This window comes from Piliocolobus tephrosceles, chromosome 10 (genome assembly GCF_002776525.5).
Source record: "Piliocolobus tephrosceles isolate RC106 chromosome 10, ASM277652v3, whole genome shotgun sequence".
Classification (NCBI taxonomy): Eukaryota; Metazoa; Chordata; class Mammalia; order Primates; family Cercopithecidae; genus Piliocolobus; species Piliocolobus tephrosceles.
In genome coordinates, this window is record NC_045443.1 from 11,240,007 (window position 1) to 11,257,884 (window position 17,878).

The 17,878-nt window shown below is 36.0% G+C and overlaps 1 protein-coding gene and 1 pseudogene across 1 annotated transcript; both read right to left on the reverse strand.

Moving 5' to 3' along the window:
- Positions 1–752: 752 nt before the first annotated feature.
- On the reverse strand, positions 753–2,817 carry LOC111552123 (annotated as a pseudogene).
- A 6,837-nt stretch (positions 2,818–9,654) lies between these two features.
- Positions 9,655–10,648, reverse strand: TAS2R50 (taste 2 receptor member 50). Its single transcript, XM_023226113.2, has one exon. It carries the CDS (start codon positions 10,590–10,592, stop codon positions 9,696–9,698), a length of 897 nt encoding a protein of 298 aa, XP_023081881.2. The 5' UTR covers positions 10,593–10,648; the 3' UTR covers positions 9,655–9,695.
- Positions 10,649–17,878: the final 7,230 nt, after the last annotated feature.

A 17,878-nucleotide genomic window follows, 5' to 3' on the forward strand; every position in this document is an offset into this window, starting at 1 on the left:
AAACAGGAAAATCTGAAGGGTTGACCACATTTCCTATATTCTCAAGGTTTCTCTGCAGTGTGAGCTCTTTCATGTTTATGAGGGAATGGGAAAGATTAAATGTTTTACCACATTTCTTACATTCAAGGGGCTTTATTTATTTATTTATTTATTCACTCATTCATTCATTCATTTTTGAGATGGAGTCTCACTCTGTCACCAGGCTGGAGTGCCATGGCACAATCTCAGCTCACTGCAACCTCCGCCTCCTGGGTTCAAGTGATTCTCCTGCCTCAGCCTCCTGAGTAGCTGGGATTACAAGCATATGCTACCACACCCAGCTAATTTTTGTATTTTTAGTAGAGACAAGGTTTCACCATGTTGGCCAGGATGGTCTCAATCGCCTGACCTTGTGATCCGCATGTACAGGGTTTCCCCCAACCCCCTGTGGCTTTTTATGTCCTTGAAAAAGAACTAAGACAACTGAAATGTGCCACCATGCCAGCTAATTATTTTCTTTCCTTTTTTTTTTTTTTTTTTTTTTGTCAGATGGAGTCTCACTCTGTCGCCCAGGCTGGAGTGCACTGGTGTGATCTCAGCTCACTGCAAGTTCTGCCTCCTGGGTTCACGCCATTCTCCTGCCTCAGCCTCCCGAGTACCTGGCATGAGCCACTGCGCCCGGCATTATTTTATTTTTGGAGAGACAGGGTTTCACCATGTTGCCCAAGTTGTTTTGCATTGTTTTAATCCAGGCCGGTTATGAACTCCTGGGCTCAAGCAATACACATACCTTGGCCTCCCAAAGTGCTGGGATTATAGCTGAGTCACTACACCCAGCCTCTATATCATGACTTCTTTCATGGCGAGTAAGTTGACTGGAACGAGTGTAGGCTTTACCGCCGTCTCTTACGTTCATAGGGTTTTTCTCCAGTATGAATTCTTTCGTGGAGGTGAAGGGAACTGAGGCGACTGAAGGCTTGGTCACATTGTTTACATTCATAGGGTTTCTCTCCAGTGTGAGTACTTCTGTGGTTACAAAGGAAACTCAAACGACTAAAGGCTTTGCCATATTGTTTACGTTCATAGGGTCTCTCTCCAGTATGAATGCTTCCATGGTAATGAAGGGAAGTGGAACAGCTGAAGGCTTTATCACATTTGGTACATTTATAGGGTGTTTCTCCAGTATGAGTCCTTTCATGCGTCTTAAAAGAACAAGAAAATCTGAATGCTTTCCCACATTCCTTACATTTGTAGGGTTTCTCTCCAGTGTGAGTTCGTTCATGTATTAGACAAGAACCGGAAACAGTGAATGCTTTACCACATTGTTTACATTTATAGGGTTTTTCTCCTGTGTGAGTTCTCTGATGTCTTTCAACTGAATTGAGAAAATAAAAAGCTTTCCCACATATCGTACATTTATAAGCTGGATTTCCACTGTGCGTTATCATCTGTCTTCTAACACCTGGAACAGAAACGAAGAATTTCCCACACTGTTCACATTTATATTGCTTCTCTCCATATGGTTTGTATCCTGAGTGAGCTAGGATGTGCCTATTAAGGAGGGAATGACGTACAAATACTTTTCCACAAATACTGCATTCACATTGTTTTCATCCAGTAGAAATGTTCTCATTCAGATCAAGATTTGGAATTTGGCTGACAACTCGTCCATCATACTGACTACCTTCTTTGCTTTCACACAGTCTCTGTACCATATGAGTTCTGTAAAAAAAATGACAAGCACATTGTTATTGCTTGGTTTAATAACTTTCTACTTATTAATAGGTCTTGGACTTACACTGCTGCCAATACCAGGGAAAATGCATTTTTTTTTTTTTTTTTTTTTTTTTTTTTGCCATGACCGAATTATTTGAAAGTAAATGGGTTACTACTGAAAACACAGCTACCACCTGCGTGGCTATGACCAAAACAGTAAGATTCATATACACAATTTTGTAGTACTATTTTCAAGTAAACTGTTTTCCAAACACTCACTGCTGCACTGAAGTACATTACATTTTGGGTGAAATTTTTCTAAAAAGAAATACATTTCAAGTGACTCTTATTTGTTTTGATTGCTTGTTTTTAAGTTCATGACATGCTAAGATTCCTTCAGAGGACTTTATTTCCTCTTCTCAATGCAAATTATCTTATATGTTTCCCAGGTTTTTTGAAGTGATCTTCAATATTCTGGTCTTTCCATTGGTTTCCTAAAATGCAGACCCACAAAATTATCATGAATTATTACAAACTATAGAAACATTACTAGATTTAATGTTCATTGTACACAGTGCCCTTGTCTGATTTCTTCACCAAATAATTCCCTTGCCACATTCCAAATCACAAATAGCACTGATGATAGGGAAATACTTCTGTAATTAAGTGAAATGTGTTGTCATTCTTACCTACAGAAGCCAGGTTCCTGCAGGTTTCCTGCATCACTTCTCTGTAGAAATTCTTCTGAGAAGAATCTAGCAAAGCCCATTCCTCCTGGGTAAATTTCACAGCCACATCCTCAAAAGCCATGGAGTCCTAGAACATTCCACACATGTGGATAAAAGGATGGGTGAGACTGACAGCACTGGGAATCTATACTCACTTCATAAGCTGTTTACGTGACTCTAAAGTTTCCAAGCATTTATTCTATGACTTGGTTGTCACAACTCACTCTGTTCACACATACTCCCTCCCACACAGCAGTACTAATGCTAGAATTGAAGTATTCAAAAAGGCAACAGCAAAGTAGAAACACCCATCTCATTAGAGAATCCAGAGAGTAAGATGTGCTGCTAGGAGTTACCTTTTAGCTTCACTTTGTACATCTCTAATATCTGCCATAATAAAGTCCTACCTGATGTGAATAAGTGAGTTAATATTATCAGTCCTGAGACTATTTATTCTTAAAAACGCCTGCTCACAAAGTTCAATCTTTGTTTGTATTAGTAACTTACATTTTGAAAGGGATTCCACCAACCCAAGTAATAAGAATGACTCACTGCATCTAAATGGCTTATGCAATATATTTGCCAAAACTTTTTCTGCTGAAGGTCTACTATTTTGTGTCACTGCAGTGGTGCTTAGGGAACCAGACATCAAAACACAGTCTGAACACTAAGTGTTCAATGAGTTTCCCTGGTAGACAATATTTTACATGTGCTGTCACTTGTTAACTGAGGATTTGAGCCTATTCCATGTGATTACACTGAGAGAGTAGTCTTATTAAATTTAATTGAGTAGTAAATAAAACCAATAATTGATATTTAACAATATGAATACAACAATTTTTAAAATCTCTATTGCACAATGTCAAGGCAGAAAGGAATAAGAGGAAATATGACACATGTTTTTTAAAATGACATTAATGTCACCACTTCCAGATGCTAATCCTGTGACAGCACATAAATTCCCAAATCAGGTTGTTTTAGGCAAGAAAAACTACTTTTTCATATGTAGTAAAAATGACAAATGTCTAATAATTTTTAGTCATCTACAGAAAGAGTGATGGCTTGTCTAACATACTTCTAAGATTTTCAAATGAAAATATTCAGGACAGCACAGTATTAGCAGAGAGATGAGCAAGCAGACCAAGGGAAAAAAAATGTCTTAATGACCAGCATTTATATGGAAAGTTGATGAATGAGAGAATAGGCACTGTAGAATAGAAAAAGAAATCACATGCACTTTAAAATATGAGGCAAACCAGGCTGGCGTCTACTGGGGAAAATGCATTGCATTCCTCTCTATTCCATGAACAATAGTCAACTTATTATATATTCAAATATGAGTTGAATATTTCAGAGTTGAGTTCTGAGCTGAAAGATTAAATGTTGACATCATCAGCACACAGAAAGTAAGGCCATGACTAGATGAACTTACTTAAAAAGTAAGAGCCAAAAGAGAAAGAAAGAACATACATTTAGACCCTCATTTTATACCACACACAAAAATTAACTCATAATTAATTGATCATAGAGCAAAAAGTTAAGAATTATGATTCTGCGATGTTGGAGACACTAACTGCACCAAATACAAGAAATTAAAAATGGGTTAATCAATCATAATTCTATCCATGTATTTCTTTACTTAGATCATTATGTCTATAATGATAATCCCCTGCCTATCAATCTATCAATTTTTACGTTGTTATTTTAAATAAAACTAAATTAGATACTGAGTACTGAGTCACTATCACTCTGAATAGGCAGAAACTAAAGTGAAAATATTATTGATTCTCCCACCTTCTCCCTAGAATTTTGGTCCTGTTACTTTTAAATGCAACTGACATTTGAAGAAAAAAGGTTTACATAATTAGATATATGTACATAAATAAATAATATATGTGAATACTTATGAATAGCCAGCCTTATTCCTCTCTATTGAACCATTTGGCTCCATTATCAGTAAGGAGACTGCATGAGATCATCAATAAAACAAGCCTGATTAATTAAAGATTGAAGAATTGAGACCCTGGGCAGTGTGATATTTTCAATTCAGAGACAAGAGAAAGAACGAGCAAGGGAGACTGAGAAGTGGTGCCCAGTGAACAAGGATAAAATCAGGAGAGGGCAGCATCCTGAAATGCAAACAAACTATGTTCAGTACTGCTCGCAGAGCATGCAACACGAAGACTAACCACTGGCAACACAGATTCACCAGTGATCTTCCAAATGTCAGATTCAATGAAGTGGTGACAACAGCCTTATTGAAATGGGTTGATAGGCCAATAGTTGAAGAGGCTTCATATTTTGCTAAATAATTATAAACCAAGGGGGTAAAGAGTTGAAAAAGCTGATTCCTGAGGTCAGTCTTTGACACTGAAAATCAAAAACCCTCAGCCAGTTCTCAGGACTGAGCCAATTCAGAGAAGCACAGTTCAATGATTAAAGGGAATCTTAAGTCCTCTTGATGAAGAACATTGAAAATTCACTGCGAGAATACTCAGGGTGTGTCTTATGTTGCTTTCTCAAGGACCTGTAGCTATTCCCCAGATAACAGTCCTCAGAGAAAAGAACACACGTCCATATTATCTGAGACTTTTACATTTGGAGCCCAAACTAACACTAACATCTGGGTACCTCAAAAGACACAGTGGTTCATGGGATAAAGTGAAAAGTTTTTACTTTTGGGTTTTTTGTTTTGTTTTGTTTTGAGATGGAGTCTCGCTCTGTTACCCATGCTGGAGTTCAGTGGCATGATCTCAGCTTACTGTAACCTCTGCCTCCCGGGTTCAAGTGATTCTCGTGCTTCAGCCTCTCAAGTGGCTTGGATTACAGGTGCAACACCACCACACGTGGCTAATTTTTAGTAGAGGCAGGGTTTCACCATGTTGGTCAGACTGATCTCGAACTCCTGACCTCAAGTGATCCAACACTTGGCCACCCAAAGTACTGGGATTACAGGCATGAGCCCCCGTGCATGGTCCTTTTTGGTTTTTTGTTTTGTTGTTTTTGTTTGTCTCTTTTTAGAGACAATATCTTGCTTGATTGCCCAGGCTGGAGTGCAATGACACAATCATAGCTCACTGCAAATTCGAATTCCTGGGCTAAAGCAATCCTCCTGCTTGAGTCTTCTGGGTAGCTGTAACTACAGGCACACACTACCACAAACAGCTATTTTTTTTTTCTTTTTACAGACAGATTCTTACTATGTTGCCTAAACTGATCTGAAACTCTCATCCTAAAGTGATCCTCCCACTTTGGCCTCCTAAGTTATTGGGATTACAGGTATGAGCCGCCTCAATAGGACTGGAGTATGAGTTTTTGAAGATCAGATGATACATAGAGCTTTGGCCCATGTCCAACCCAAAGCGGATCTAATGGGTTTATCATAGTTACCCCTTCCCAAAAGTGTAATTGAAATCGACAGGTTCAACAGCGGGCAGAACTCTCACATTGCTTCCTGACCTGTATACCAAGGGACATTATTGTAAGCACGACCAAGGGGAGGCTTCTGAACCTCTACTTTCCTGGCAATAAAATGAATAAAACATAATAACTGCATTCTCCAGGAAACAGAATTGCTTACTGCCATGGAAAAAAAACTCAACAGTTCTAGGGGGTGGTGGTCCATTTTATATCTTTATTCAGTTAACCTAACTGGACTCTGTCAGAGCCAGATGGATTATAGGAAGAATGCACATTAGTGTAAACTTAAGTCACACTTACACATTCGCTCTAGGATGTGGTATCTTCACTGAGCAGAATGTGGTTTCCAGCACTTTGTAAGTGGCTTTTGCTTTAATGAATACCTTTTGATCTACACCCATTGTGGGGGAAAATCAAAACAATTTGCTTTGGTGTAGTAAAAACAAGAACACTCCTTCACTGTTTTATATCAGGGCTATGTCACTTCTGCCTTCAGTTTAATGGACATTTTGAAAAATATCATGTTAATTCAATATATTAATAATGTTACATAAATTGGTACTCATAAGCAAGAAGTGGCAAGTTCCTTAAGTATAAGTAAAATACTGTAACATCGAACAGAAGTAAAATACTAGAAGAAGAGACATAAAGTTCAGCAGATTCAAAGACCTATAACATAGATGAAGTTTATAGGGGTCCAATGCTTTTGGTCCTTTTGTCAAAACATCCTCTTTAAAGTAAATGGCATGTTGCCATATACATATTTCCTATCACTAAAAGGGAAACACAATTTTATGGGGGCCTATTGGGGTTTTGAATTCAACATATACCACATTCAAGGATATTTCTCTGACTCACTAAATGAGTTTGCAAAGACTACTTGCCTCATGTCGAACTGAGAACCAAAACCGGCTCTATAGCAGATATAGAGTCTGGCCCAAGTTGCTTGCCCATTGTGCCAGATGAAGTAACAGAATTCAAAGCTGCTACGGGCATGCATAGTGGGCATTATAGGACTCTGTGCATGCCTCTCACAGGTCCATAGGAGAGGGGAGAGCAAACTCCTAGGGAATTAGTGCAAGACTATTCCTTCTCCAGCAGAGGAATACCTTCTGTCTGAAAAACAAAACAGCAAGTGCAGAAGATTAACCTAAGCATAAAGCCCCGCTAAGCATAAGTGCTTCTAAGCACAAGATCCTGTGCAACTATGAAGTCATATGCCCATAAAGCCAGCCTTGTTTGGAGAACATGAGCAAATCTGAGTGGAACAAGGAGTGCACGGTATTGCCCTCAAGCGTGTCCTTCCTCAGATTATCTTGACTGTCTTCTCTTCTCTTGGTCAGCACCTTGCTTGATCCAGATCATCCTTCCATTTGGGACTTGAATGGAACACCACACTGTAGGCATGAGGTTTGACTTTCATAACTACCACCAAGGGACTGGGCGATGGAAGGCAGAACAGCAGAGATGGTAGTTCTGCCTCAGGGAAACTGGCCAATGGGAAATAGAAGACAGAAGACAGCTGAGCAGATACATTTTCCCTTTTCTTTCCCTTTTATGACTAATGCCAGCTGTGGTTTCCCCTTGTAGCCCTTCTGGAAAAGTACTGGGAGTCAAGCACACACATCCGATGACCACCATGCTGTCTCTCTCACCTCACTGTGAAGTGGTCATCAGCAGAGTCATATCATATATCACAACACGTGGTTTCACATCTGCTCTTGCCTCAGTTTCCACATGTCCCGGCCATTGCTGCCCTGGACTTACCTTCCAAATAAATGTTATCACTTTAACATCAGACATTGGCTCTAGTTCTAGACACCCAAGGCTAAGATATCCGTTTAGTGTTATAATTACTATTTATGCATTTTTCTGTGGGTTTGTAATGTGGCATTTTAAATGTTCATTTAGAAAGGATTTTAAAATATTATATAAAAGTTACATTTTAGTAAGGTGGTTGGTAACTAACTCAGTTTTTTTAATGAGATGCCATTTTCATTTATATACTAACCAGCTGGAAATATCACAATACAAATATATCATTCACAACTGAAAAATTATATGCAAATATACCAAAATATTTTATATTTATAGCTTTTTAAAATGTATCACAATAGGTACAATCTGATTTTCATCCCATCACATTATCTTCCCATCACACATCAAATATGGCTTCATCAGGGCTATCTTATAGTGATATTTCCCCTACAATTGTATACTAGTCATACTTTTGCTCTGAGAAATGCTTCTTCTTAGATAATTCTGTAACCTCAAGTTGAAACCAGAAAAGAAAAATTTACAAAACTTTAGATTTTATGATGAAGTTTCATTTTCATTGGTTTACCATTCCCATATAGTTTACTCCTTTATTCACTAATTTACTTGTTCATCAATTCTTGAATACCTATTCTATGTGGTGTCTTTTAGGCCCTGGGAGTCAACAGCAAGCAAGATCTATATGATCTCTGCTTTTGTGGGGCTTACATTGTACCAGGAAAGATATATGATAAACAAACAAATAGCTAAATCAGATGTAGGGATGATTTATCCCAAGGTTTAGATAACATTGTCAAAATTTCATAACTCAAAGAATTAATACAATTTATAGAATTTACTTGTTTAATGATGTTATACGTTTTCTTCCTATAATAGAATTTTCTTTTACTGAATATGTCCACACACTCTCTCATTACATTATTTGCAACAAGATTATAATAAAACATATATTTAAGATGTTTCCTATCATTAATATATAGATTTCATAGATGCCTTTTTAACATTTGCAAAAAGTTTAATTCAAATGGTTTTTATAATTTCTATACTATTTTTACATAGAGTATTATTCTAAGGTAGGGAAGATTCAAGTTATTTTATGTGAAGTTTAAAAAGAATTTCATGTATGGAAGATAGAGGAGATAATTGGCAATTCAGGAACTCTGAGGTGGTTTAGAAAACAAAAAACAACCCTGAAATATTTGACATCAGATCTCAACTTCAAAAAAGGTTTCCTTTAACTCAAAAACTGGCAGAAATGACTTTTCTAACTGCAGGCTGAGACTTATGACAACACTGAAAAGGTCATAATCGTGTTTCTTTCTTCATCCATATTATAGAAATGACTTTTTTATCAGCTGTTCACATATTTGTATTAAATCTAATATTCCTCAGTACTGTTTATGGTAGACATATACAAAATGTGTTCTAAATATATTTGTCAACCTTGAATATTATTCTGTACATCTTTTTTCTGACAATAATTATTTTGGCTATAAACTAAACATAAAATTAGAATTCATGATGAAATAAAAACTACCCCAAAGGTGAAACTTCATTATTGATTTAGAATTGAGTATCCTTACTATCAAAAAAATTAGATGTTTAAGCACACTGTGGTACATATGCGTGGTAAAAATCAGTGGAAAAGAGCAATGATTTTGAGATAAGGTGTCAGTTCTTAACAATTATAAGTAAAGATCTTAAATTTTCCAAGTGAAACATGATAATATGATATGTATATGTGAAATATACATGGGTTCATGATTCTGAAAAACTTCTTACCACATTTTCTATAATTTGGCATCTTGTGAAAATGTGATTAACATTATGTTATTGTCAATGTCTTTTAAGTCTTTCATATACACATACATACACATATATAGATATAATTTTAGACTAACTTTAGGTAAAAGACTTTTCTAGGCATGCTTTCAGAAATTACTCAAAAACATACACTACAGAAAAAACAGTAGAAAGCATAAAATGTTCCAGACACTATCAGTTTGTTTTCTCCTAGAAGACACACACGATGTCCCACTTGTGAATCTAGAGAGTTGAGAGTTTCAGGTATTTTACTCAGCACCTAATCTGACACAAAATCAGAAAGATGTGTTTCAGCTTCTTGGTTCTCCAAATTAGGATGAATGAGTCGAAAGAAAGATATATGTTTCCAACAGCCTTGCAAACCATGAAAACTGGTTCATTCTGCAGCTTCCTAGGACTCCAAACTGAAACGATTAGGAATAGAAAGAAAATGGCACATAACAGGAGGAAGGAGATCAGAGTTTGCAAAGCTTTTATGTGGACCGTGGTGCTGGGATCTCGAGATCCTTCACCATGGAGCTGCATCTTCTTGAGATGTTTACACAGAGAAAAGATTAGCATCAGAAAAGATATCAGGGACAGCATAAAGGGTATGAAGCTCCATAGGGTAGTTACAGTCATATACGAAAGGTGTGCTGCATTCCTCAATTTCATCTTCCCGGTCATGTTTCCTTCATATTCTTCTGTCCACATATTCTCATCCATGTTTACCACAAGAAGATGACAAACCAAAAATAACAAAGCCCCCAACAGTATTACCAGAATGATACTCCTAACTCTCCTCTTTAAATGAAGAAAAATAAGGTTGGAGAAATTGGCAATTTTGAGCAAATAAAATATGCTGAGGCTAGCAGCAAGCCACATGCTGAAATGATTGGTTACAACCCAGGCATTATAAGAAGTAATTCTTAACTGTACGCTATAAAAAGCTGGATTCAACTGAGTTAAATACCAATTTAATAATAATGCCCAGAGCAAACCAACTCTGGAGACCGCCAGAGCAGTGAGAATTTGGTCAGCCAAGGAGATCTTTTTTCTTTTCACCCAGTCAATGAAATTTACCAGTGCTATGAAGCCATTGGCAAAATTTCCAAGAACAAATAAAATCAATGTTAGAACTGGAAAAAAAATGTGTAGAAAAGATATCATATCTGAACAGAAAAAAAAAAAAAAAAAGAAAGAAAATGCAAGCCTAATATCACTGGCTGTGATTTCTTTAATACCCTGATGTTAAATTTTACATGCACCTGATTTCTGAATGTGCAGCAACATTCTTTTTACTTTTAAATACTGTGACCAGTGTCAAACAAGAAAGTACCAGCTTATGCTAATGGATGAGTTTGATGTCATCTTTATGGAAAACATTCTTATTTTCAAAACAGCTCAAATTAACTCATTCATTCAATGTCCGTTCTTGTGATGGGCTTGAATTGTTCATAATGAAGTGGATGTGAAACCTAAATTTTCATTTACCAGCATGCAAATAAAGACGTATTCTCTTTCAATGTTTTGCAATATTTTCCTTGTTTAACCTATACATAATTTGTGTTCAACAACGTCAGTTGTTAGATAGGGAAATGTTACCCTCAAGTCCATAGTTCATACAGTAAATGTCTAAGTTCTTTAAAAGAACTTAGTCATAACTAGGATCACCACCCTAATGGATTTACTATTTGTGCTAGATTTAAACAGAATGAGTCCAAACTTTTAAAACAAAATCATCCAAGGTTTTCTTGGGAGCCACAAGAAGACCAATACACCTTAAAATCTGGTTGCTGCTAACCAATACTTTTGTACGAGTTTATTGTTACCATGCTTGTAAATAAATACACACACACACACGGCGGGGGAGGGGGGGGAGAGAGAGAGAGAGAGAGAGACTGTCACACTCCTAAGGGATAGAAGGAATTATTTTCTTATACTTTCCAAAATGGGAAGTAAGTTTCCTGGAGGCCATCCACGTGAAATTAGTCTTATTTTCCCACTGAGGAAAAAAAAAAAAGTATTAAACATCAAACATATCTCTCATGCTTAACCATTTGGTACCCTTACTCTCAAGTCTTTTTAATGTTTAATGTTTAAGTATTTATTATTTAATTAAAATGTTCAACAATTTTGTAAATATTCCTGAGTACCACACCCTTTGATGCATAATTTTGCAGTATCCTCCCACTATAAGCAGGGTGATGACCTGTCCCCTGGACTCGGAGCTCACTCATACAACTTTATTTGATGAAGAGAAAATTAGTAGACTTCACACAGAGGTTTGTGATGGCTTCCACTTCAGAGTTTCTTGCTCTCTTCCACTGACCATGAGATTGTCACCTGGCTAGTACACTGTTCCCAGAATGAGAATGAAAACTAGTGGAGTCAGTTTGCCTCTCCCTGATCCAGCCTAAATTTGCCAAAATCTAACTGGCTCCAAGATGCAGAACTTGGCCCATCTCAAGTCACCAGAGCTATCCACCAAACCCAGCTTAGAAAACCTGAATCCAAAGATATATGAGATAAAAAGATCTAACGTAGTTTTGGAGGGGTTTCTCTAGTAGAAAAACCTAACTGATATAGATACTATAGTGTATAACTGATATAGGTACTTGGTGTAGGTACTATCCTACACCAAGAGTGTGGGGAAATATATTCACCCATGTTTTGCCAGGAATTCGGAACCAAAAGAAAAATAGATGGGGAGTGGCAAAGTTTTGGCATGTGAGGTAGATAATTAAAGATAATAAAAAATGTTTGGAAAGATTTGTGTGCTGCAGGTAGCATCATCTCAAATTTCCACATGTTGCAGCTAAAAGTTTCTACTTCAGCTCTCCAAGAGTTGTATAAAAATGTATATAAATGGTGATTTTTTTTGCAAGGTATATAATGAGCAGAATAATTAATATTCTTTATGGAACATTTCTCCAGTTAATAATTTTTAAATACAATTGTAATGCACACTTAGCAATGGGTGAAAACAAAAATGGTAAACACAGCAATGTATCGTAAATACTCCTGCACCCATCATGCAGGGCAAAACATGTCACATTGCAAATAGCTTAGGTCCACCTCCATGCCACTCTCCAAGCCCCTACACCTTTCTTCACATACCCTGAGGAAAGCAATAGCAATAGCCATAATTTAGGATGATCATTTCCTTGATTTTCTTTGTTTTTTTTGAGATGGAGTCTCGCTCTGTCACCCAAGCTGGAGTGCAGTGGTGTGATCTCGGCTCACTGTAACCTCCACCTCCAGGGTTCAAGCGATTCTCCTCCCTCAGCCTCCTGAATAGCTAGGACTACAGGCGCATGCCACCACACCCAGATAACTTTTTGTACTTTTAGTAGAGACAGGGTTTTGCCATGTTGGCCGGGCTGGTCTTGAACTCCTGACCTCAGGTGATCCACCTACCTCAGCCTCCCAAAGTGCTAGAATTACAGGCGTGAGCCACCATGCCCAGCCGTGATTTTCTTTATACATTAACAACTAGGTATGCAATCCTAAACCCTATGACATGGTTTTGTCTGCTTTAAACCATATATAGGTGTAGTCCTGTATGTTCCTACTCATGGCTTCTTGGACTCATCTTCATGTTTCTGAAATTTAGTCACATAGTTGCATCTTTATGTGATTCATTTCTTTTCACTTCTCTATATTATTCCATTGTACGAATGTGTTGTAATGATTCATTCATCTTTAGTTGATACATATTTGGGGGGTTTCTTTTTTGAACAGTTATGAATAATTCTAGTATGACCATTCTTTCATATATCATTTGATTCATTTCCTTTGGATATACACATAGAAAGAGAATTACAGGGTCATCAAATATGGCTTTCAAATTCTCTTCACAGACATAGAAAATTCCAAATTTAAATTAACTAAATTTTCTTTTTTATACCTTTACTTACAGACTATATATAGCTATTTCTATATATCTTATTAATCAAATACTGAAACCAAAGAGATGCCCTTATTTTATAAACTCAAAATTTATTCAGACTTATGCACATATTTACCACTTGCATTATTTATTATTCCTTCATGCATGTTCAGCTTTATATTTTTAATAATTTTCCTTTTATCTAAAAAATACTCCCTTGAATTTCTATTTATTAAAGTCTGCTATGGTTTTGAAACACACTGAAGATACGCTTACATTGAATTCTAGCTTCAATTTTGTCTGAAAAAAGTCTATTGCAATATAGTTGTTCAAAATCTGATGTTTCAGATTAAGATTACCATTAAGAATGTGGATGTACACTTACTGCTTATATTTTTCTTTTTGAAATTAATTTTTAAAAAGTATAAAATTTTAGCCTTATTTCTTACTACTATAAAGCTGTATTCTTCTTTATTCAGCAAAACTCTAATTACAATCGTACATGTAGGAATATATTAGTTTCAGCCTAATTTTACATTCATTAATTTATTTAATATTTCTGATTTTAAAATATTTTCATTTTTCTGGAACCTAACATATGTAGGGAAAGCAATAAAATCTAAATGTACAGTAAGAGGAAAAAAGAATGTAACATTAACACTCATATTCCACACCTTCATCAAAAAATAGAATTTGCCAGCAATCTGACATTCCCCATATATGCTTTCTTGTTGATATAATTTCCTTGCTGTTTCCTCCCTCCCAAGTATCCCAGTTACGATAATCACTTACATGTTTCACTTTAGTTTTGCCACCAATGTAATAAATAATAAGAATTTATTTCAAATTATAAGAATTATAAGAACTTAAAATAATTTATAATTTGTTTTATAAAAAGTTATTTCTTTTATAAAGAGTTATAAGAATCTAAAATTTCTTTTATAAGGAGGTGTAAGAATTCATAATTGTCTTATAAGCAATTATAAGAATTTGTAATTTGTTTTATAAGCAATTATCAGAAATTATAATTTCTTGTATAACCAATTATCAGAATTTATAATTTCTTTTGTAAGCAGTTATCAGAATTTAAAATTTCTTTTGTAAGCAATTATCAGAATTTATAATTTCTTTTGTAAGCGATCATCAGAATTTATAATTTCTTTTGTAAGCGATTATCAGAATTTATAATTTCTTACAAGCAATTATCAGAATTTATTTGCAAAACTATAAAAATATTCTTGCAAATTTCACATAAATGTGATTATATTGAATGTTTTCCATGTTAATAATTACTACTATAGCTGTATATATTGCTATCCATGTAAATCAAATTTATTCATTTTCCTTTTTTTTTCTAGTTAATCTGTGTTTTTGATTTTAATAAAATGACATGATTTCTTTCAGTGGTCTGTAGCATATAGTCAGGGAGTACGCAAAGTTCAGGATTAACAGGGTCCATCATCATGGATGTGGATTTTAATCAATGGTAAGTAAAACAGGGTATGCAGTAAATATGTAACTATAATGGTGCACAATGCAGAATTGGAATGACAATTACAGTGAACTATGAGGTTTTTTTTCACATTTTGTTGTTTTTCTTATTATGCTTTATATTCTAGGGTACATGTGCACAATGTGCAGGTTTGTTACATATGTATGTATGTGCCATGTTGGTGTGCTGCACCCGTTAACTCATCATTTACATTAGGTATATCTCCTAATGCTATCCCTCCCCCATCCCCCCACCCCACAACAGGCCCTGGTGTGTGACGCTCCCCTTCCTGTGTCCAAGTGATCTCATTGTTCAATTTCCACCTATGAGTGAGAACATGCGGTGTTTGGTTTTCTGTTCTTGCCATAGCTTGCTGAGAATGATGGTTTCCAGCTGCATCCATGTCTCTACAAAGGACATGAACTCATCCTTTTTTTTTTTTTTTTAATAGCTGCATAGTATTCCATGGTGTATATGTGCCACATTTTCTTAATCCAGTCTATCATTGCTGGACATTTGGGTTGGTTCCAAGTCTTTGCTATTGTGAATAGTGCTGCAATAAACACACATGTGCATGTGTCTATATAGCAGCATGATTTATAATCCTTTGGGTATATACCCAGTGATGGGATGACTGGGTCAAATGGTATTTCTAGTTCTAGATCCTTGAGGAATCGCCACACTGTCTTCCACAATGGTTGAACTAGTATGGCCTTAAGGGGGCCGTCTATAGACCTACCCTCAGGGCGCATTCTCTTTCTCAGGGACGTTCCTTGCTGAGAAAAATAATTCAGCGATATTTCTCCCATTCGCTTTTGAAAGAAGAGAAATATGGCTCTGTCCCATCCTGCTCACTGGTAGTCAGTTTAAGGTTACTCCCTTGTTCCCTGAACATCACTGTTATCCTGTTCTTTTTTCAAGGTACCCAGATTTCATATTGTTCAAACACACATGCTCTACAAACCATTTGTGCAGTTAACGCAATCATCACAGGGTCCTGAGGCAACGTTCATCCTCCTCAGCTTACGAAGATGACAGGATTAAGGGATTAAAGTAAAGACAGGCATAGGAAACCAGAGTATTGACTGGGGAAGTGATAAGTGTCCATGAAATCTTCACAACTTATGTTCAGAGATTGCAGTAAAGACGGGTGTAAGAAGTTACAAAAGTATTAATTTGGGGAACTAATAAATGTCCATGAAATCTTCACAATTTATATTCTTCTGCCGCGGCTTCAGCCGGTCCCTCTGTTCGGGGTCTCTGACTTCCCACAACGTATATGTATTCTGATTTGAGTGCAAATCCTGGGTCTGAGGATGTGATCCTTCATCTTATTCAAATAATGTCACACTCAAAGTAATTGCACTGATTTATAATCCTAAGAGCAGTGTATGAAAATTCCCACTGCTTCATATGCTTTCCAAAATTAGTTGAATAATTTTTGCACTTTCACATTTATATAAAATATAATTAAAGTTGGCTGGGCGCGGTGGCTCACGCCTGTAGTCCCAGCACTTTGGGAAGCCAAGGTGGGTGGATAACCTTAGGTAAGGAGTTCGAGGCCAGCCTAGCCAACATGGTGAAACCCCATCTCTACTAAAAATACAAAAATTAGCCAGGAGTGGTGACGCACACCTGTTATCCCAGCTATTCAGGAGGCTGAGGCAGGAGAATCGAGTGAACCCAGAGGCGGAGGTTGCAGTGAGCCGAGATGACACCACTGCACTCCAACCTAACCACAAAGAAAGACTCTGTCTCAAAAATAAATAAAATAAAATATTATTAAACTTAACATTTTACAAACCTTTTTCTATTATAATTCAGGATGTATCTTTAGTTGAAAAATTATATCACTCTTTTAATTCTATGACTATAATTTCATGCACATTTATTAGGGATTGATTATATATTTCATATATTTATTTGTTCATATTTCATTATTAGTTTTTCTAATTTTTTTTTGAAGTTTCAAATTCTTTTTTGTCATGAGCAAGTGTAATTATACTGGAGATATTTCCTTTAATCAATCATTATGTCAAATGACTTTGAGAAAATATGATTAGTTAATGGTATATTGTAGTGGAAATTTCAGGATTGTTTAACAACTCCTAAAAGGAAACAAAGAAAAAATATTAAAATATAAAAATAGTCTGTAAGTTTAATTATAGCAGTCCACGGAAAAACACAAATTCCATTACCAGTATGGAAAACATGATTGGTAGTAAACATACCATGTCTGAATTCTTTTTAAGGCAGGCCTAATTTCACTGGACAAGATTCCCTTTAAGGTTCTTACCTTAAACTCTATGTGCACCTGATTTCTGAATGTGCAGTAACACTCTTGTTCTTTTTAAATTCTCTGACCAATGTCAAACAGAAAAGCACCAGGGCATGCTAATGAATGAATTCAATGCTATCTTTGTGGAAAACTTGATAATTTCTAAAACAGCTCAAATTAACTTCTACTCAAACACTATGTCCAGGCTATAAGATAAAATTTTTCATACTGGTGTTGAAGTGAAAAATGAGTTATCACTTACTAGAATGCAAATAAACACATATTCTGTTTCATTGTTTTGCAGTATTTTTCCTTGTTTAACCTCTCCATAATTTGTGTTCGGCAATGTCAGTTGTTAGACCAACACATAGATCCTACATTGGATATCTAAACTGTTAAAAGGAGTTTTGTTGTAACTAGAATCATGACCACTGTAGATTTATTTTTTTAAACGTCAGATTTATGTAAACAGAATCCAAAGTTTTCTTGTCAAAAGAATCCAAGGTTTTCTTGGGAAGTGCAAAAAGACCAATACCCTTTAAAATCTGCTTGCTGCTAATATGTTTGTATAAGTCTATTGTTAACAAGCTCATTAACACAAACACACACATGCATACATGCCCCTCATGGATGGGAGGAATTATTGTCCTGTAATTTCCAAAATGGAAAATCAATTTCAGGCAAGTCATCCAGGTTGAAATAGCCCTATTTTCCCATTCACCCTTTTCAGTCAATTGCTTAAACTTTTGAATAAGTTATTCTCTCACACTTAAGCTTTTGAATGCTTAACCTTT